This window comes from Rhamphochromis longiceps, linkage group LG9 (assembly GCF_057381845.1).
Source record: "Rhamphochromis longiceps isolate RC_006_pf linkage group LG9, R_longiceps_female_GT1.1, whole genome shotgun sequence".
Lineage (NCBI taxonomy): Eukaryota > Metazoa > Chordata > Actinopteri > Cichliformes > Cichlidae > Rhamphochromis > Rhamphochromis longiceps.
In genome coordinates, this window is record NC_140565.1 from 8,632,723 (window position 1) to 8,654,672 (window position 21,950).

A 21,950-nucleotide genomic window follows, 5' to 3' on the forward strand; every position below is an offset into this window, starting at 1 on the left:
TTTGTGCTGATGCGAGCGAGAGGCAAACAGAAAAGCAGTCACGCTTTCCTGTCGCATCGCCCGTACATGCACTGCGTGTGTCTTGACAAGGAGCTTCAGGAGACAAATATATCCAGCTGTCAACCAAAGGCTAACACCCTGCACCTCAGTTACTCCCTGTCTCTCCCTGTGCTGTTTTACTGCTGCAGTTGTGGGTGTCTCTCCTCGTAGATTTCTTAAAAACAGGAAAGGTTAAAAAACAGGTTTGCAAACATGAAAAAGTGTGACTGAGCAAGCACGCGCAAACTGCAGCTTTTAAACTTAAAGCAGAAGGACGGGACAAAGAAAGGAAGAAGCAACCTTGAGCGCACAGCATTTAGTGGCAGCCTCCAACCAGACACTCCACTGTTTACCGCTGGCAGTAATGACTTCTGTTAACTCTCATTTATATGGAGTCCTTCTCTGGATGGAGGAGTAAACAGATGTCACTGGCAACTTGCTTCCTGAATGATTTGAATTTGTTTAACAGGGCAAGTTGTAGCTGGCAAAACGATATCTAATGGGGATTTGATTTCAATCTTTGCTAGAGTGAGAGATTCATAATGAATGCTAAATAAATGTGGTCTGGACATTAAGGCAGTGGTGCGCCTTTCAACTCTTAAGTCTCCCCTGATTGCTTGTGCTCTGTGTTGCTCTGAGTGCTGAGAGAAAACCGGAGACTGTGCGTTAATCATTAGAACAACCAGGGAACGGGTGTCAAATGTGACAGCCTCTTGCTATTTTCCTGCTGTCCCCCTCTTTTTCTTTCTGCTCCTTTAACACTTCAAACTTTTTTTCTTTGCATCTAATCATCACTGCCCCCCACCAACCCACCCAAGTCAGGGTGGGTTGGCTGGAGCCATAGAAGCTGAAGGTGTTGTTCTTAGGCTGTTAAGTAAATCACCACTGTTTGTGTTCTATGTCGCTCTCCGGCTGATTATTATCCCAGTTCTGCCCCCCTGCGCCATTAATGCCCCCCACCGCCTTCACGCCCGCCCCCACCCCTTCCCATTTTGTTCTCATGCCACACTGACAGAAGGGTTAATTGCCGGTGGAGAATTAACTCCTTCCACACTAAATCAAACATTAACCTGGAGCCTGTGGAGTGTCTGTCATTGAAACAGATGGAAGAGGCAGGTTTGCATTTACCCCCACACACTCACACACACATCCTGAGGCTCTGCACAACTGACGTGGTATTTAGCATGCGCCTATGACATCACCCTGCCTTCCCCACTTACAGGGATGGATGACACTGCACTGATAGGATGGGGGTGGGCTGGGGACACAGTATCCCTCGGGCTCCCCTGAAAGAAATTTGTTGTCTCGAGTTTCCATGAGGGCCTTGCATGTGTGTGTGTGTGCGTGTGTACAATGACAGTGCATCTCCAGATGTGACCTCTGCCATCAGGCATCAGTGTGTGTCGTCCACAAAAGCCACCCTCCCATTAGGTCCCACTCAGCACACGCACACACCTTCAAAGTGTTTTCACAGGTGTGTGCTCAGAGTAAAAGCAACCACATCTCCATGACATGATAAACAGGGCCTTTGCATGAGAACATATATATTTTAGTGTGGCATGGTAGGCCTCACTCCAGGCTTAGTCATTCTGCCGAGCAATTAGGATGAGCTGTGTGTGTGTGCGTGTGTGTGTGTGTGTGTGTGTGTGAGTGGGGTGGGGGCTACCAGTGGCACTATCTCTGCCTGCTCTCCCACTTCAATGGGAGCTCGGCCAGCCTTGGAGCAGCTCTAAGCAAACTGAGGAGCTGCTAAAAGAAAACATATGTTGCGCGTGTGCGCACACGCGTTCACTTAAAGAGGACGGTTCTTTCAGATGACAGGACAAACACGGATCTTCTTCTTACAAAAGCAGCCGGATTTCATTGGTGGGTAATCCAACATCAAGTCATTTTACACTGAGGGGGGGGACGCATTACTGCTTTTCACTCTCATTGTTGCTCGATTTTTGCAAGTCGAGGCCATTGTTTTCCCAGCACATTCTTTTTAATCGACATTTTATTTTTATCTGGGCGTCAAATGCCTCTGTAGAGACGCACAAACACTAGCAGCTTGCTGAACTGCTCCCTTTGGGCCAAACACTCCTCCCTCTCCGACTTATCCCTCTTGTCTATCTCTTTCTTCACCACCATCTAGCTCTTCCCGCCTCTCGCCAGACCTCAGCCAGCAGAGCGAGGCTGCCAATTTGTGGGTTATAAAATAAATAGCCCATGCTAATTAAGATGGTTGGATGGGACTGAGGAGTGGAGAGGGGGTAGAGACTGATGCAGAAGCGGCCATAGAGAGCCTGCAAAACAACCTGTTCTCTACCAATTAGACACTTTGCAGGCATGCCGCTGATGAAAGCCAGGGGTACAGATGCCAGGATTTTTCAAGTGTTTCTGAATTTGTAACTACACAGCTTACAGCTGACGTGAGTGAACCTGCACATATAAACATACTTGTAAAAGTTGGCATATGATCCCAAAGGGGGGCTGTGCATTTGAATATGTTTGCCTTGTGAGCATATTTATCTTGCACACGACCTTTGCTTCTGTTAAACCCAGGATGAAAGGCAGCGGCAGCCCCCAAGGTTGACTTCCAGTGAGCCGGGGCCTATAATCACAGTGATAAACAGCCTGCATTCTTTGCATTTCCCTTCATTGACATGCACGGGCGTGAGTCTCCCGTTTCCCCGTCCGTTATCGGAGCATCTGTGTATCATCATTAACGTTACATGTGTTAGCCAACACAATGTTTTCCCAACTAATGCCGTGCGTGTTGATAAGCTGCGCTAATCAGCTAGCTTTGTATCTCTCTTTCTGCTCGGTCCTCTCTCTCTCACTCTCTCTCACTCCAACAAACAGAGCTGCTAATTGATCTCAGAGCCCATTCTTGGCAGGAGCCAGCACCACAGTAGTCAAAACACAGAGTGAATTCAAAGCTTAATGATGGTCTGGATCCACTAAGAAAGTGATGGCGCACCCACGGTGCTCTTCTCTGCAGGGGGGGATAGCACTGGGTGAAAAATATTCATATGAAAAAGTTCGACCCTGGCCCCGATTTGCTCTCTGTCCACGCTTAGACTCATGTTTCTTGCTAGATTCCCTGTGAGTGTTCAGCAGTTCTTCCCTATCGCCAAAGGGCCCCTAACACGCCTCATTTATAATCAGTCCTGGCTAATAGATGAGACTGGGAAATACCAAGCTAATCGTGGAAAGAATGTAGCAGATTTAACTAGCCTATCAGGGGGGAATGTGTGTGTGCGTGTGGACCGGTTTGCGTATTTCGTGGTGTGTCGCTTTGATCTCGTAAATGGACCCACACTCCACCAGCTGCCCTACTGTGATGGTGACACGCACAAACCCAGACATACAAGCACAAACACACACTCGCTCAGATTAAAAGCAAGGAGGAACCTTGCTGGGCTATTTATCATGTCTCCTGGGGTCACGGGGGGCTGTCCCATAGACTGCTGCTAGGGTTAATTAATAAAAGGAGTCTGTCGCACCTACCTGGCCACTACTCACTCTCTAGATATGCTGTTCTCCTCTGCCTTCTTCCAGTCTAAACAAAGGAAGGCAGCAACCCAACAGGAAATTCTCTTTCTTGCTATGCTTCGGTCTGATAAGACAGACATCCCCTGATAATATTTTTGATTTAACATACTGGGCTCTCACCTAAAATTACCCAGAGGTCCTATTTTTAAGTATTAAGGGAGGAACATGACTAACTGCATACTACTGTGGTGCTGAAAGTGTTTCCTCAGCTAGAGCCCTGCTAAGTGGATTGAAATAATTTTCTCCACAACTAGCACATCAGAGGTTATAATAGCTGGTTCATACCCTTGCTGTGGATTGCCATCTGACAATAAACCAACACTTGAAACAACATTTGTTAAATCAGCGCTTAGAAAATTATGCCCATGCTTATTGTCTAATAATTCACACCAGATGAAAACTGCTACAATTATGGAACATATGGGACTATGATTCATTGGTTTTGAATGAAGCATATTGCTTGCCATATTGCATTTGCATAATTTGATGCTCTAATGCCTTGACTAAATCACAAACAAACCATGAAATTAGATGGAGGGGCTCTTTCTTGCTTCATTATCAGAATTATTCCTCCAGCTTTTATAGCGTGTTGCACCGCGTTTGATAGATTTGACAAATTAGGGGACTGGGACAGCGTTCCCTCAACTTAAAGCAAGATGTCAACAATTACTTTAAGGTGTCAGCTCAGACATTTTAAATGTAATACCAATGCAAATAAGAACAAAAGAAAGATCATCACAGAGTAAGCTTGCTCGAAAAAGGAGGAAAACACAACTTTGAATTCCGGGCAACTAAGTTTCCAATGGTTTAGCGAACCACAGCTGATGCAAAAAGTGCTTCAAACTGCAGTTCCAATAATGGCCACTTGAGGTTGTCTTCAAAAAGCGAGCCTCATACATCAGTGATAAAATCTCAAAGGTAAGAGAAGAAATAGGCATGTCAACAGCCAAAAAACATTTTGGATCTCTAATGCAAAGTTTATGATTAACAAGGGTGGACGTTGTTTTTTTTTTCTTACCCATCCATTTAAAATGTTTCAGGGCTTAAAGCACTGTATGATTGAGAACATCTGCAGTTCAAGTGACAGGTGTAATAATAATAATGGATTGCATTATTATATCGTGCTTTTCGGGGCCCTCAAAGCGCTGTACAATTCCACTATTCATTCACTCTCACATTCACACACTGGCGGAGGCAAGCTACAGTTGTAGCCGCAGCTGCCCTGGGGCAGACTGACAGAAGCGAGGCTGCCATATCGTGCCATCGGCCCCTCTAGCCATCACCAGTAGTCGGTAGGTGAAGTGTCTTGCCCAAGGACACAACGACCGCGACAGTCCGAGTCGGGTCTCGAACCGGCAACCTTCCGGTTACAAGATGAACTGCCAACTCTTTGAGCCACGATCCCGTGGTTATAACAGCAGTGGTTATAACTGCTAGCTGTCTAGTGAGGTATTACCTCAGCTAATTGAATCCACAGAACGAGGCCCCTTGACAGTTTTTGTGCTGTTAATCGTCTTTTGGAGAATTTTGTGCGCAATTATGTGACAAGTGATATTGCCTATGGTTTCATTATTGTACTAACAAATCGTCCAAGAGGAATTTCAGTGAGTTAAATTCCCAGAAAGGTGCTAACTAAGCTAGCTAATATTTGGTAATAATAACTCACTGAAAAATGGCCCCTTCTGGCTCCAAAAAACAAGCAAACAATACAACTGGTGACATCACAGCAGCTCTGTAAATCTTTAATATACAGTCTGTGTTCAAGAAGAGCTACTAAATTTGCTTTGAGGTAAGTTTTGTCAGTTGCATTTCTGTTTGTTACTCTGCAGCATCCCCTTTTCTTTTTGTTAAAAAGAACAAAGGAGAAATGATTTCCTCCATCCTTGAATAACAGCATGCACAATTTGATATTGCTGATGTAAAATATGCAAGATAGCAATTTTTAAATGTAGAATACAAGATAAATATATTTTTAACATGAATGTGAAAAGGGCAGCACGGTGGCACTGTGGTTAGCACTGTTGCCTCACAGCAAGAAGGTCCTGAGTTCAATTCCACCATCAGGCCGGGGTCTTTCTGTGTGGAGTTTGCATGTTCTCCCCGTGTTTGCGTGGGTTCTCTCCGGGTACTCCGGCTTCCTCCCACCGTCCAAAGACATGCAGCTTGTGGGGATAGGTTAATTGGATAATCCAAATTGCCACTAGGTGTGAGTGTGAATGGTTGTCTGTCCCTATGTGTTAGCCCTGCGACAGACTGGCGACCTGTCCAGGGTGTACCCCGCCTTTCGCCCTATGACAGCTGGGATAGGCTCCAGCGCCCCCCGCGACCCTGAAAAGGATAAGCGAATGGATGGATGGATGAATGTGAAAAATATTGCTATTGTGCAAAAGATAACTGTCACCTACCTGTCTTGAAGATCTCGTATCGGATAGAGAAGCCTGCTCCGTGGGTCTCGTAGTCGGACACAAATTTGATGAAAAGCTGGTTTCCAGAAGAGACGACTGGAGAAGGGGCAATCTTTCCACAGTACTTCCCCACCAACTGACCGCTCTCATCGGTGCCATCTCGTACCTCCACATAGTCATATCTGAACAGAGAGGACACAAGGGCGGGAGTGTCAGTCCCACAATGTTGTATATGAATCATATTCTTTTTTGAGTCTAGTGTTTAGGTAATAAGGTTGAAAATCAGACTATTACTGCTATTATGTGCATGTGCACACATTCTCAGAGGACCACAGAGCAACACAACATACTGTGCAGGTTATGTAGTGGAAATAACACACTGTGTGCTAATGAGGTCTCAGGTTAAAACTCGGAGAACAGGTGGGCAGAGTTTGCTTTCATTATATCGGTGTTCAATGAGCACACACACACACACAAACGCGCGCACACACTGCAGAGGTTTTTCTGCTCCCAGCAGCACCGGGGTCAGATTTATGTAACTGCTTTAACTGGTGAACTTGAGCTGAACAGTTGTCTATCTGCTGTTTAACCACAGGATAACAGCCACAGTGAGCCTGTTCTATAACAGAATAAAACGGGACTCCAACGTAATTATATTTTGGCCTTTGGCTTAGATTGGTGTATAGAACGAGCAGGTGCTAAAGCTATTAAAACACACACACTCAGAGAGACACACACATGTACACACACTTGAACATCACATTCAAATGGAATTTCAGACCCACGGCTATTGAAGGGAGCAGCCACTTAATTGAGTCAGCGCAGAGTTTAGGAGTCGAAGAGGAAAACAGCTTTGAAATAGGACACACACACACACACACACACACACACACACACACACACACACACACACACACACAGATTCTAGCATGTGAAACTTAAGTTGGTAGAGGAGAAATCAGAGTGCTTGGCAATCGGGGGTGGTCTAACTAGCCCCTGGTTATCTGTGGGTGCGAGTATTTTCAGGCACTTGTTAAAGGTGTACATTAAAAGCATTTGAGTTGCGGTTTTCACTCTAGTGCCTGCATATATGTGTTTGTGTGTGTGTGTGTGTGTGTGTGTGTGTGTGTGTGTGTGTGTGTGTGTGTGTGTGTGTGTGTGTGTGTGTGTGTGTGTGCAAGTTTGAACGATGTGCAGGGATGAGTTTTCCGTGCTGTGTTTTGACTGTGAGTGACAGATTGAGTGCTCCTCCAAAAGCAGATTTCAGTTCAGGTTTCCAACATTCCTAATTGCCCAGAACACGAATATCCTGCCAAGTTTTCCGCTCTCCAGGCCACTTACTGTGGATATCCATACCCAAACCACAAGGGCCTGTGGCACAGTTCCTCCATCTTAATCAGGAACCAGACGAATAAAATATAATTCACACATAGTACATTTAAAATAAAACAAAAAAATTGATATATGTGTGTGCAAGGCGCAGCGAGTGTGTGGTCACAATCAGTCGTGCACATGCTCTGTCTGTCTCCTTAGAAGAAAATATGTGCCTTCTGGCGAGCAGGAACTCTTTTCATAGTTTTCCTTGATTCCCAAATTACTGTCAAAACACCAGGGCTCCTTAGTGATTCCAAACTCCCTTAATGCGTGGGATTTTACACAAAAAGGCGATTTACACTTTGAATGATGGCGAGGGTGGACCAAATCCCTCAGGTGAGACCTCACATGTATCAACATGTACCCTTTGACACCTTTTTCTGCTAAATGGTTTACTTCACCTGCCTCAAATTTTTAAAAATGTTTTTGTAAAACAGGAATTGAATTACCAGCGGTGGTTTGGGATTAAGTGGGAAGGGGAGTGCCCGCCGGGTTTTCATATGCAAAACATTAAGGCGAGCAAGAGGGACTGGCATGTGAGAGGCGAGGACAGAGGGTAACTAACTGTGGAGCTGGACAGAAGTGTCAGCGCTACAAATTAGGTCTCCTGAGGCAGCGCGGTGGATGGATGGCTTCACTTGTCTTTCGGCTCAGATGGGGTGATCTGGGGTGATATGGAGCTGTCAAGACACACTGAGCCTTGTTCTTCTTCTTTCCTTTAAATCAGCGGTCCCCAACCTTTTTTGCGCCACGGACCGGTTTGTGCCCGACAATATTTTCACGGACCAGGTCGCGGATAAATACAACAAAATAAAGCTAGTACCGGTACAGAAAAAAAAGAAGATCTATTCAAAACAAACGTGAAAAGACCCAGGAAAACCGAGTTAACGAAAAAAAAATGATAACAAAATAACGCTAAAAACTGATAAAAACCCTGAAAACCATACATTTCACACCCGAGTCTCACTCTCGCGGCCCGGCCCGGGGGTTGGGGACCGCTGCTTTAAGTCTTTAGCGTGTCAGGTTAAAGGTTTGATACCAAGAAAGCAGCTGTCTGCCTGCCAACAGCCTTGGATAGCCAGATGTTTACACTCGAAATCTTTTTTCAGAATGACCCCACACACAGGCGACGTCACTGCATTACAACTGCCATCAAAATCTGACTGAAAAGATTGGGTTCACTTCATGTATTTTTGATATGTATTGTATTTATAACACCCTGTGGCTCTATAATATTTCTGAGGATGGGTGTGGTCCAGAGAGGTTGGCACATGGCTGCCCCTCCCTTAGCGTGGTTCTGCTGAACGTTGCTTCCTGTTAAAGGGAGTTTTTCCTTCCCATTGTCACCAAGTGCTTGCTTGTAAGGGGTCAACTGATTGATGGGGTTTTCTCTGTACTGTTGTCTTTGCCTTACAAAATAAAGCACCTTGAGGTGACTGATTTGGCACTATATGAATAAAACTGAATAGATTCTAAACTGATTGAGTCACCTGAGAAAACAGAGTTTATTTTCAAAAGTCTTACTGGCATAGGCATTTTCTTCATTTGAGTTTAACTCTTGACAGAAAGCTGCAACAATAAGATTTCTTCCCACTTTGTTTCGAGTCTACACACAATCAATTTCTTCTCTCCTCTACTCTCCTGTCCTCTCCTCTTGGTTCCCAGCTCACAAAAGAGAACATCAATCTTCCCATGGCCCTGCTCTGTTCTATCAGCAGACTTATAATTCACCTCAGAGCCTCTGTCTCTGCAGCTATCCCCCCCCCACCTCCCTCCCCCACAACTGCCAAAAGCTGAGCATTGCCAGATGCCTAAAAAATTGATGCAGAGATGCATCACTGCGATGAAGAACGAAAGAAGAGCAAGCTGCAGTACAGCCGATTTTCTGCAACTGATTGAGTTTCTGTGTTTGCATGCATGCATGCATGCACACGCATACACACACACACACACACACACACACACACACACACACACACACACACACACACACACACACACACACACACACACACACGTGTGCAAGCTCAGCATTAGGCGTGTGAAAAGAAGCTAGACAACTAACTAACTAATGTTTTCATCTCATCAGCCCTCACAGACTGCCTTCTCACCCCTCCAAGCAAAGAGAGGAAAAAGCTTGTTTTGGACTTCTATTTTGATTCCGATCACACCGAGAAAAGCTGTTTACTGCATTTCCACCCTGGCACATCATCATCATCAGCTTGGATGGCCCTCGTGAAGACGGCGCAGCGGGAGCGAGACTGCAGATGGAAGAGAGAACACGCCCCGGGGGGTCCTCGCTGTGGAAGAGAACGCGAGAGGAGACCTCCTACTCCAAAATGTCTCTATTTGTTCCTAAATGACTGGTGCATCAGCCAGAACTCCAGCGGTTCTGCGCCACCGGGTCCTACATGCTCCGCTTCTCTAACAGAGAATCCATCCGGGCCCTTATCATCTGGAAGACATTACGGGAAACGCTTGGCCGAGCACTTTGACGCCTTCAGAAGTCACTCCTGTTGCCAGCTGTGTTAAATGCAGCTCTAATCTGCTACTCTAAACACCTGTGGGTGCTCACCTCTAGGGGCTAAGAATCCTGAGGGGGGGGGGGGGACAGAGGACAGTTAACAACTTTGATTTTAGATATTAAAGGCAGCACATGAACATGGCCTACTTATAAACCTCCCCATAGTTTTGGGGGGTTTGCCGCTTGTCTGCGTCCCACTGACCTGTCGAGCTAAACCCAGATTCCTCCTCCCAGGAGCCTTTGCGATGACCTTTTATGCTGCATCACTGCTGCTCTTGTTGTTATTCCCCATGACAATGCAATCTAGTTGAGCTGTGCACCTATTTATCTGTCTAGTCTGCTTTGGGCCTGGGTGGGCCTGCTAGCACACCACAACACACACAGATAATTACACACACACACAGTTAGCTGCCTACCACAGTGCTAATAGTGAAAACGGTTTGCCAATCCAGTGGGGAAATTAAAGGAAAAAAGAGAGGGAAAGAAGCGGTGGGTGGGTGCGGAGGTGGTGGTGGTAGGGGGGCAATGTAATTCTCAACGACCTTCGCTTCACCGACTCAAATATATTAGCCTGCCTTCTTTCTTCAGGCACAGAGAGAAAGCAATCCGCTAGTGTCAAACGAGAACATTAGCCCTCCTCACAAAGCTAAAGAGAAGGCGACAAACCACCGGCCTAACAATATAACAGTTATATTGCCTGAAGCTTTCCCATGGAAATAATCTGTCCTCCCTCTATAAATGTCTGCTTGATATGGTTCTACAAAAGCAATGCAATCTAAGGCAATGCAATAACACTATGACAGACTGTATAAGGCTCACACAATTGGTTAGATTTCTTAATCAGACCATTTATAAGCTCATGCTTGTTGCGGGAACCCCCCCTCAGAACAAGAGCTCTTTCTTTGCTATCGCCCCTTGCTTCAACTGCATAAAGAACAAATGCCTGACCTCCTTTCTCAAGCATTTCTCTGTCTGCAAGCTGACATGAAAACATGTCACCTATAACATGTAAAAACAGCTCTGGGGAACATAAGTGGAACTGGCTAAAAAGCAGACCTGGGACGGCTCTGCAGGACCCGGGGAGACTTAACAGGAAAACTGACCTTGTTGTAGGCTGTCAGAAAATTCCAGGCCCAGGGACTCAATGTATTAATGAGACTTGTCGAACAAACTGCCACTTGGGGTTTTGGTAAAACATTGTTAAGGTTTGAATAAGTGAGCGGGGGAGGGCAAAGATCAGTTGATCTCTGAGTTACTTTTTCCGAGCCTGGGGGCGGGACATGCCTCGCTCAAATAAAATGATCTGTCGTTCTCCACTTTCCATCCCTCACTGCATCCCCATTGCATGTGACATTCATTAACCTAAGCCTAGAATAACAGGTTCCATTTTTCCTTGGGCACCAGTCCAGCTTTAATGACCCTTGTGTCAGCTTGTAAGGAAGTAAGGAAGAAAGAATGAGGCCGTAAATGAAGCTTACGTCTTAATGTTCGCAGCTCAAAACATTAACCTTAATGAACTTTCTGACTTCAAGATTTCGATTGGAGGGAGATATCTAATTATTTAAACAGGAAAAAAATAAAAAACCACGGGGTTGTTTTAAGCTAATCTTAACTTCTCAAACCACAGAAAATTATTGCACGAGTTTAGGTTCTTGGAGCATGCCAGCACACCCAGTGGAATAAACCACCAGCCAATCAGGGCCGACGGCTTCAGAAGTGGTTCTCACTTGCGAGGGGCGGAGGGCATGATTGGTTAACTCGCCAACCATGCTTCTGTATAGATGGATGGAGATAAAAAAGATGGATGAAAAGTTGGATATTCCCCACCCAGATGGCCCAGCTGCAACCATCAATGGGCCTCTCTGGGTGTCACCCCCACACGGTTAGACGTATTTTTAGACGCTGTAGCTGTTTCGGATTTTGCAGCGGCCCTGGCCACACGTTCGTAAGCATATTCGCTTTCCTAAACTGCAATTATCATTAGCATTGATGGATTTAGCATGATTCCATCCATTAGCTCTCCTAATTACACTGTCGAGAGATCTGCCATCGCCAACAATCAAATTAATGAATTTGGCTGTTTAGACTCAATTATTGCACATCCCCACCTCCCCACCCCTTCTGCAACAAGCACAATAATCCCTTATTCAGAAATATGAGCACCCAGACTGACAGGAGGGAGATTTCTGCCCCCGGGGGGGCTCCTTCCCCGCTTAGCACAGAGCAGGCTCACACTAATGTGAACTTAAGGGATGATGGGAGGAGACAAGAAACAAGTGGGGGAAATAAAACTGACCACAAAAGCTCCCACTGTTAGCAGGCTGTCTGAATTGCCTGTGCTCACCTCACAAGTGAGGCCCACTGCACTTTGAACCCTGGGGAAGTATGTTCAGCTGATTCGCTTTCTGCTCCTATGAGCCACTGACGTGCCTTCAAGGCCAAAACAGAGTTGTGCATATTTCCAGTAATTCTCCATGGACACACTTGGACTTTATTCCCTTACTGGAGCAATGAAGCATGACCAAACGGTCATAACTACTGACTATCTGTCAGTAGTTACCTTGTAGTTCCTTGTACTAGTGTGATACTGCTAATTTGGAGGTTTAGGCCTTTTAAGGTATTATTGAACCAAAAGTAAAACAGGTGGTTCTTTTTAAGTAATGCACTCAACAAGATTTGGTTTTAATGCATCTGAAAGTTAAGTCCTGCTCCAAGACAACTCAATGAGAAGAAAAATGTGGATGAAATGCAAAAAAAAAAAACAAAACCCTGATGACTTTCCCTTAAGTAAAGTATTAAAATAAGAATGAGCTGGGCTTTTTCCCACATATAACTCAACTATTTTCAAATATTCTCAATAAAAATGAAACTTTTTTTAAATGTTACATTTTTTATCAGGATGCAATAATGCTGTGAGCGGTGCTGCCAATATTTCCTTTCATAGTACACATTTTGTTATAATGAATATTGTGGGAATGAGTAACTACAATCAATTAGAAAACTGCCCATGGCAAAATGGGAACACACATTTAGCACAACCCCCCCCCCCCACTTAGTATGCTTGGGAAATGAATCTGTTTTGCATACAGCAAATACAGCATACATGCTTCTGAGTGCAGATCGGAGCGTTCGCACGCTGAATGTATGCGTTTCCAAATGAAGCGACCAAGCCTTTGGGGTAATTTCTTGAAACATTTCTTGGAAGTAAAGTAGCTATATCTGTTACGGCCTTATTATGTAGTCAGCTTGACTTGGAGCTATTATGAAGAACTATGTCAGCGATACACCGGCTCCTGAAAAGGTTTAACATGGACAAAACACAGTTAGAAACTGTGTGATATCATTTACAAAGGAACCAAAAAAGGCCGGCAGGAAATTAGTATAACATTTTTTTTTTAAGTATGAAAAGAGAGCAACCAAAAAAAAAAATACAAAGGATGAAAAAGGTGTGTGATTTCTTAAAGATAGCAGAGAGAAAGACCGAGTGAGAGAGGGGAGAGGAGCACTCCAGTCCATTTCTGGGGCCATTACAGGGGGGAATGACTCCCATTTGTCCCACCTTGACATTTGAGAGGATCTCTGATTACACATGAGAGAGGGGCAGGCAGAGGTGAGCGAGGAGAGAGTCCTCCACAGGGGTCTGTGGCACGGCTCAGATGATACGCCGCTGTTACAACAATGAGAAGTCAAGGGTAAAAATAACAGGGCATCGGGAGAAAGGGGTGATGTGGCACAGCAGGGCCGACTTGGATACTGTCTTTTTTTAAGTGTGCTATCCCTGCCCTTCTTCTTGTCTCCTGCTCTACCCCACGGAGCACCTCGGTGACATAAGTACACGTGCACCCTGCTGGGAAGGAGGGAGCAAATGGGCCCTTTATTTGAACCTGTAATGAAGACTCGAAAATCCATAACCCTCAGCTGACAGGATATATGCTGGTTTAACATTTCATCTCTTTATATGGCTATAAGCAGGGGTCAAATATGTTGTTCAAGTGTGGGTATTCGAATCATCTCTAAACACAATTTAATTTAAGAGCACAAAGACTCGCGGTTCAATGCGCTTGAAACACGGAAACATGCCGTTTATTGCATATGAATGTTTCAATATGCAAAACACTTCATTGTTGTAAGCATGCTTGGAAAATCCCAAGACTGTACGCCTCTGCTTGTGTTGAAAAATTTCATGCAGACACAATGAAAAATGCCCGATTCCGTCTGATCTAACAATGCTAAAAATGACTACACCCTTGCGATCATTTGTTTCTTATCTTGTGTCATTGTGCTTGTAGCTAACTAAGTACAGTTATGGACAAACACTTTGAATTAAAAACATACCTTTTGAGAGTGGTACGTGGTATGGTGGTACACCGCTACTCAGAATATGACTTTCTAATGACTGACACTGGTGTTTGCACAATGCAGGAGAGACTATAACCATGACACTGATCCGAAGGGTCAAAGAACAATATCCTGTTTATTCATGTCGCAAAAGGGTGTGTGCATTTGTGTGTGTGTGTGTGTGTGTGTGTGTGTGTGTGTGTGTGTGTGTGTGTGTGTGTGTGTGTGTGTGTGTGTGTGTGTGTGTGTGGTTTGGGGTATGGGTTAGGGTGCTTGTTAGAGGACAAAGTATTACTAGATATCCTGTTCATGACTGGATGTGTAGGATGTACAGTACATGATTGGGGTCAGGCTTGCTGGAACCATGTGAAAAGAAGAGCATTCAAAAAAAGAAGGAGATAATTGTAAACAACTTTGTGCTAGTGACCCACTGAACTTCACATAGGACAAAAATCAGCTATGTGAGCTCTTCTTTGCTTCAGCTTTTATGGCCTGACAAGAAAAAAACAGAAGCAGAACCAACATCCAGCAGCATCTACAGAGGTAATCATCTATCTGCTTATAGCAGCGCTCCCTGTCGAGTAATGAGCATGCTGCTTTCAAAGAAGAGGCAGGAGGAACCTGACAAGGAGAGTTAAAAAAAGGAGGAAAGGAAGGGAGGAGGGGAGCTGAGTTTGAGGTCAGCTAGAGGTAAAGCCTTCGGGTGCTGTTCAAAACTCTCTTGCCTCTCCACAATGGACAGGAAGGGGAGAAAGAGTGCGGCGTGGGTGGGGTGAAGGTGTTGGTTGTGTTAAGAGGAAACAGCTGAGGGGAGATAGAGAAGTTCAGTTGGTGATAGAGGGAGTGGAGGACAAGCCAGAAAAGAGAAAAGCAAAGCATGCAAACAGCTGATACAGGTGCCAGCACGAATCCAGTAAAAAGGTCAGTGGCGTGAGTTCTTACACATGGCTCAGCAATGCTTAGGATGCTTGAGGGCAATGGTAATAATAACTGCACCGGGAATTATTCAATTAAATAGCCCATCCATCCCCACTGACAATCTCCCTCCTCTTCCCATTCTCTGTCCTCCCTGGAGTGGGTCAGAGAGCAGTCTGGGCAGGGTACTTCATGACCCGGTCATCTGGCTGGACATCTAGTCACTTGGCTGGGAGCAGGACAGAACTGTGAACATGTGAACATTCCCCCTCCCCCGTGGAGGACTGGGACTGTGTCCTCTTCGGTATGAGTGACCGATTAAAAAAAGAACAAACTACACCTGACCTCAGACTCGAGACAGCACAACCTGAATTTCTGAATGTTAACAGGAAGAGGAAGGAAGTGAGAAGAGGAAGAAAATAAATGAGGGAAGTGTTTCTACGGTTGGGACATATGTTTGCACAGTGAGGAGATCAGGCGATGCCAGATTCGGGGCAGTTTCCTTTTAATGTAAACCAGCCCTTGGATGGAAAAGCTAATGTTTAAATCCTCGTACTTTATTTCACTTTGACAACTGCATTGTTCCCAGATTGTGCAAAGAAGTCAGATTTTCCAACGATGCAGCACTCTGAAAGCCAACCGGGCCGTGCTGTGAGGGCCACACGCCAAGCAGTGCATCTCTTACGTGGCGATGGGCAGAGAGGCTGAATTCTTGGCATTGCAGAGCTGATTTAAGTGCTGATGACCGGCCAGCTTCTGCCAACATTTGGAGGGCAAGGTGAGTCCTCCATTTACTTGCCTGACAATTGAACGTTACCGTCGAGCTGGATTAGCTGCATTATTTCCCCCTGCTTTCTGGTAAAGCCTGCGGGTGATAGACATACGTATAAGAGAGGGGCCTCCTGGTTGGTTATCCCCTCATGAGCGAGGGTCATGCTGGCGCCAGACACCCCAGCTACTTATATTACTTATAGTGCTACCCTACTGAGATAACACCACAAATGATTGCTGCTAGGCCAGATATAAAGGCCGTTTTTACAATTACCACCAGCTAACAAAAGAAATACACTTGTGAGGAAAAAAATGTAATAGTGGTCATAATAAAAAAAAGAAAGAAAGACCACAACTACTCTTGCCAATTTAGTGAGGGGAGATCAAGCAAAGAGCAAACAAAGCGAGGGCTTGTGAGTGGCTCTAACTCAATCAGGGAGCAGTGGGGTACCGCCCCATCAATCACTGTCTGCTTGCTGCCCTCGCCGAATCACGCTGAGTTGAGTGGTGAAGAACCACCAGAGAGCCAACAACCCGCTGTGGCGCAAACACAGTGACCGAAAATGACCCCAGGGATCTATCTGGGGGCCCTTGGCTTCCTATTTCCTACCTACCTACCTACCTACCCTCTCACCCACTGCAAACAAACTTTACCTTAAGAGAACCCCCTCTGGAGACTTTGGCTTGATTGTCTGAATAGAGAGCCCTGTGGTCGCCGAGACCACCCCCTCCCACCTGCTGCTCCTTGTGGATCTGTACGCACCGTGGCGTTAGGACAACAAACAAGCTGAGCAGGCCACATCAATCAAAATCACGGGCCCCCTTTCAAGGTTAGACCACTGAGTGAAACGTGTCTGACAAGCCCGGCCACGCAGCATTAAAGCGTCTAGAAGTCCCTCGTCTATTCAACTAAAGGGCCTCCTCTCCTTCCTTTTCTCCTCTTTTTCTTACATTTTCTTACAGTTAATAGATGTAGAGAGCCGAGATTACCAAATGTTCTCCTGTAATCAGGAGTCGCTCTATTCGGCTCCCTTTTTTTCTTACAATCTGTTTTGGATAAAGAGGTTGAAAAAAAAGCATAAGGCTGACATATCTAAGCTGTGTGGGCCGCAGCTCCACTCCACAAGAAACTTCCATATAGGGGAAGCTTGTACTGGGTTGGAAAGAAGAAAGAAAGAGCTGAGCAGTGTGCCAGGAGCAGCTTAGGGATAGTAGACCCTGGCAAACACAAGGAGCTCACTCCCACACTGAGATGACAAACAAAACGGGCAGACATGTGAGACGCTGATGCTTTTGTGCTGTCACAGATATGTGACTGCTGACTTGAAATCTGGAGGTTTGTTCATGAGCCCGGAGCTTGTCGTCTCCCTTCCCCCCCCCCCTCTTTCCCTTCCCTCCCTCCTTCCCTCATCCCTCCTTTCTCCCCTTCTCCTCTGCCGTGAAGTGGACCTGCCTCCTGCTGTGAGGCAGAGTGGCTCACCTCCCGGTTGTGGTTAGGTTGTTGTGCATGAATCAACGTGGTGACAGAGCAGCAGGGAGGATGGCAGATGCCACGGCCAGAAAGCTTTTCAATCAGACTGCCCTTCCAAGCTGCTGCCAAGGTGAAACACTTCACCGGTGGATGAAAAAAAAGACCCTGAACCCCACGGTCACTCTCACTCGCTCGCACACGCATACATGTGCGAGCACACATGTGCCCAGACCTACTTTAATCCCGCTCATTAGCTGGGGAGTAAGCCCTCCATGTTTAAGAGAGATGAAGAAGGGGAAGAAAGAGAGTAATGAGAGTGAAGGTCAGTGGTTTTCTGATGCAACATCTCTGTCTGCTGTCTGTTCTGCTCTGCCCTCCTGTTAATTAACTGCGGCTTTCATTTGTTTTTTGCTTTAAAGGCTCACCTGCCTCATTAAGAGTTGCGTTTTTTGCACCGAGAACACTCGTCTGGGGAAGTTCTTTTTTTGAATCCTTGCTGGCAAAATAAGGCTCCGTATAATTACAGTGAAGTCCAAACAAGACACATTCAAAGTGGATTGCCTGCTCTTTGAGATGCTGCTGACAAGCTTTTTTTTTTTTTTCCTAAGGCGCAGTGTTTCAATGTAATTTCGCCTCTGATTTGATTTCCATTGTTATGAGCTGTAGGAGTCTGTTGCTGCAGAGAATATCAGGTGCACAATTTGAGCTGCCTTTGTCAAAGCCGCTAGTTAAAAGAAGCGGTGTCGCCCTACGCACTCCATTTTGCAGCACCGATTTCACGGTGCCAATTTGACCTCCCCTACCCCCACCCCACCCCAGCATGGATGCTTCAGTGACATGCACTTAAAAAAAACACACATAAAGAACAGAGTGACAGCAGAAATAAATGCCCTCTAACAGGCTGTAAGTATCTCTAATAATCCATGTCAATTTAGAGACCCAACTGGCAGCACTGTGGATCACAGCGCCTCCTTTCAGAGTTACCACCGCCACCACCACATCACCACCTGCCAACAGAACATTTCTGTTGCATTCCTGTTTTTTTTTCCCATTTTAATTATTTTCCTCTGACGGCTACTAAACAAACAGTCCACCTGTGGTCCTTTGCCTGCAGTTACCTTGCACAGCCAGTTTTGAGAAGAATAAGCAACACTTGTTGCACGTATGAGCTGTAGTGTCAGAGCAGCGTTTTGTTGTTGTTTTTTTTAACTAACTTTTTGTATTTGCTTAACTGAAGTCTTTCCCTGCACAAAAGACACTGGTGCTCAGGGGAAAATGAAAGCAACAATGCTGGAAAAACAGCAGAACAGCTTCAGGGACTGCGACACTCAAGCACCAACACAAGGGCTGGTTGTTTCAAGGTGTTGCAGCCCTCTTCCAGAGACCACGCGGGGAAAAGCAATGCATGTGTGTTTTGGATCTCATAAGATTTGATTTTTCGTGCTATGATAACTTTGTATTTTTTCCATCCATTTTCATGTGAGCATCAGAATTAAGTACGAATCTAGTAAATGTTATGTTTGTTTGTTTTTTAATGAGGAAATCATAGTACAACTTGTATAGAAAATAGAAGCATTCCTCTCATGTAGTGGCCCTCTGTGCAGGCTTGTGCCTTGGCATATGCCACATCCATTTTTTGCGCCTCGCCTGCAGCTGCAAGATAAGTTACAGAGTGATTGTGAGGTGGGTAATCAAAACAAGCAAGCAGCAGCTAAGATTAAGGGAGGAGCCCTTGTCCCCCACCACCACCAGCCGTGAAGCTCTGCTGGTCTTTATACTGTAGCTGCTGTGTGCTATTAAGGCTGGAATGGTAACAAGGGAATTAGGGAAAGTGGCCAAGAGGATCTTGTCCCTAAATCCCCTTCTGTCCTCCACTCTCACTTCCTAGAAACAGGTGGCAGTCACCTTTGTTGGACACTGTGCCCATGTTGAGTGGAGTTAGTGGGATTCCACATGACAAAGAAAGAGCCATGGTTACAGGGTCAGTTAATACCCCCACCCCCCACTTCCCCAAGTTCCTGTCACCTCTGGAGCTCTGACTTGGTCCCCATGCCACAAGGGGTAGGATGCCTATTATAAAAGGGACATAACAGAGAATGTTTGTCTTCCCAGCAGGCCAAGCAGCTCTGTGTGTGTGTGTGTGTGTGTGTGTGTGTGTGTGTGTGTGTGTGTGTGTGTGTGTGTGTGTGTGTGTGTGTGTTGTCAGGGGTGGGCTGGGCTGGGGGGGACTCAGTAGGAGACTGCAGCAAAGGGGCATAAGGACAGAAAAAGGAGAAAATTATAATTAAAAAAGGAAACTTTTCCAAGCTTACAGGCACCTGAAGATTTGAGGGGGAGCTCGATGACTTTTGAACTTTGTGTTGAGGTGGGATGTTTTCGATCTCACGCACAAAGAGCTGCTCGAGAAGGCATTCCTTGAATATCTCCTCCGCTTAGTACCATCCTGTAATACGTGTCATCTGAACCCCTCCTCATGCTACTCTGCACGTTGGAATTTCAGCAAGGTCTCAGGAAAATACCAGGGAAAGGCAAAGAAAGAGGAGGCTGTGTCTCCTTCTCGTTTTTATCCCTCTCTCTGTTCTAGCATGACTTCGACTAGCTTACAAACTGCAAGGGAGCTCTCAGTGAGCTGAAGACAGAAGAGCTTTTTTGGAGGGGGTTTGTTTTCTTGCTTTTTTTTGGTTTGGTCAGCAAATCCAATGCTATCAATGATTCATAATGTTGTCAGGAGTACATCATATCTCGAGAAAGTTGGCTCCCCTCCTCGACTCAGCAAGAAAGTAGGAGGAGGAGGAGGTGGAAAGAACAGCCTCCAGCTTCAGATGAAATATTTCTAGGTCTTGGTTTAGATGAGTTTAAAACTAGAAACATTCACCAGATTTACTTGAATCTCACAAAATAATAATAATAATGATGATGATGATGACACGAGTCTGTTAATCAAATATAAAACCTTCCCATCGCTTCTTTAGATCCATCTCCACTTATACCTCCCCACGACAGAGCTAGTGGAGCCAGATGAGCCTGACAGGCCTTATCAGATAACCGTGAATAAAGAGAGAGAATAGGTGCGCGGAGCGAAAGCATATCTGTTTACTCCAGCTTTTCACTCCGGCTAAGCTCGCTCATTCCGACGACTTTCAGATCGAATTGACTTCAAATATTTGCCTTGATGCGGGCTGCGCCTTTGCCTCAAACTTCATTAGCTGCGTGAGGCAAGTGAGGGCAGCTCCAGCTCCCCCCAACCCCCGCCCCCATGAAAAACTCCACTCTGTGAAAGTCTACAACGGTGCGTGAAAGGTAAACACGTTCTGCATTCAGAATCGCAGGGCTCACTTAGTCGCCTTATCTCCGTGATGAAGTGTTTTCCTCCTCCAGCTCGCAGGATACAGGCCCCTGCACTTCCCCAAACAAACCTGTCAAGGGGAGCGAGCACGTGCAACAACAGCAGCAGCAGCACGGCAGCCAGGCTCCACTCACAGGGAAGGCTGTTTTTCTTTTCTTTTCCAGGAGCACCACTTTGAGTGCTTCTTGTTTAGTTTGCTGATAAGACCCATGTTGGAGAACATGTGGTGCATGTGTGTTCCATTTGCCCACTAATTAGATTGCAAGGCAGTGCACTGAAGCATGCATTGTAACCCCACCGCCTCCACCTCCACCCACTCTGCAGGTCCATCAGATAAGGAAGCCATTCTGGGCTCTCATCAGTTTCCATTATGTAAAGGGTTGACTTGGTGAGTGGGGCTCCAAGAGGGGCTCTGATGGCTCAACACAAATCGCACCCAACCCAACTACTGTCTGCAGATACATGAGTCACTTATGTTCCCTCACTTATAATCAAGTTACCCATGGACATTGCCATGTCAGCTATTAGGCCAGCAATCAGCCTTCACGTTGCACAGTGCCATAGTTTTGAAATTAAGGAGGGTGGAGTGGAGTGTGTGTGTGTGTGTGTGTGTGTCTGTGTAGAATATGTTACGAAGTAGAAGCAAAGTCCCATGAAAACCACTCCATTAACAGCATTAAAAATGAAACGGCACACCGGGTTAAAAATAGGAAAAAAGCTGTGGGTTAGGCTGACCCCATTTTCAGGTGCAATCTCTGTGAGGCCCACATGAATCAGAGAATGACTCAAGTCATCTGTTAATTTTTTCTTTCTCCTCAGGACAAGCAGGTTATAGCCTCCTAACCACTGCAGACTGAGTCTTCTTCAAACGTAATGAGAAGCAAAAGAAAATCAGAAGCAGCAACGAGGCGCTCCTGACACCCACTGCACAACATTCATTTGCTGACAAATGTATGAGCGACCGGTTAACTGGAAACCACCAAATTTGTGGCTGCTAAATGAAAGAGCAGTGCTAATTTGCAAATGACACATCAGTGGCTCACTAAGCTCAATGTCCTCCCTCCTTTCAAAAAAAAAAAACCTTCCTTGCTCCCACAGCAACTCTATTCTCCTTGCTGCATGTGTTTAGACACAGGAAATTCATTCCTGACTAATTTGATTAACATAAGCATTGTCACTGCTGCCCCTACTCCTACTCCAGTCCCTTCCTCACTCTCAGTTTCTAACTAA

General features: G+C 45.7%; 1 protein-coding gene across 4 annotated transcripts in view; it reads right to left on the reverse strand.

Moving 5' to 3' along the window:
* nrp1a (neuropilin 1a) overlaps positions 1-21,950 on the reverse strand; it is a 63,713-nt gene that overhangs the window by 36,680 nt on the left and 5,083 nt on the right. For 3 of the 4 annotated variants that reach the window (XM_085418155.1, XM_085418153.1, XM_085418154.1), the window contains one exon: positions 5,982-6,163. In XM_085418155.1, coding sequence (XP_085274281.1) covers positions 5,982-6,163 — 182 coding nt within the window. Of the gene's footprint in view, positions 1-5,606; positions 5,807-5,981; positions 6,164-21,950 lie in introns of those variants that run through there. The other variant, XM_085418156.1, reaches the window with a different exon arrangement.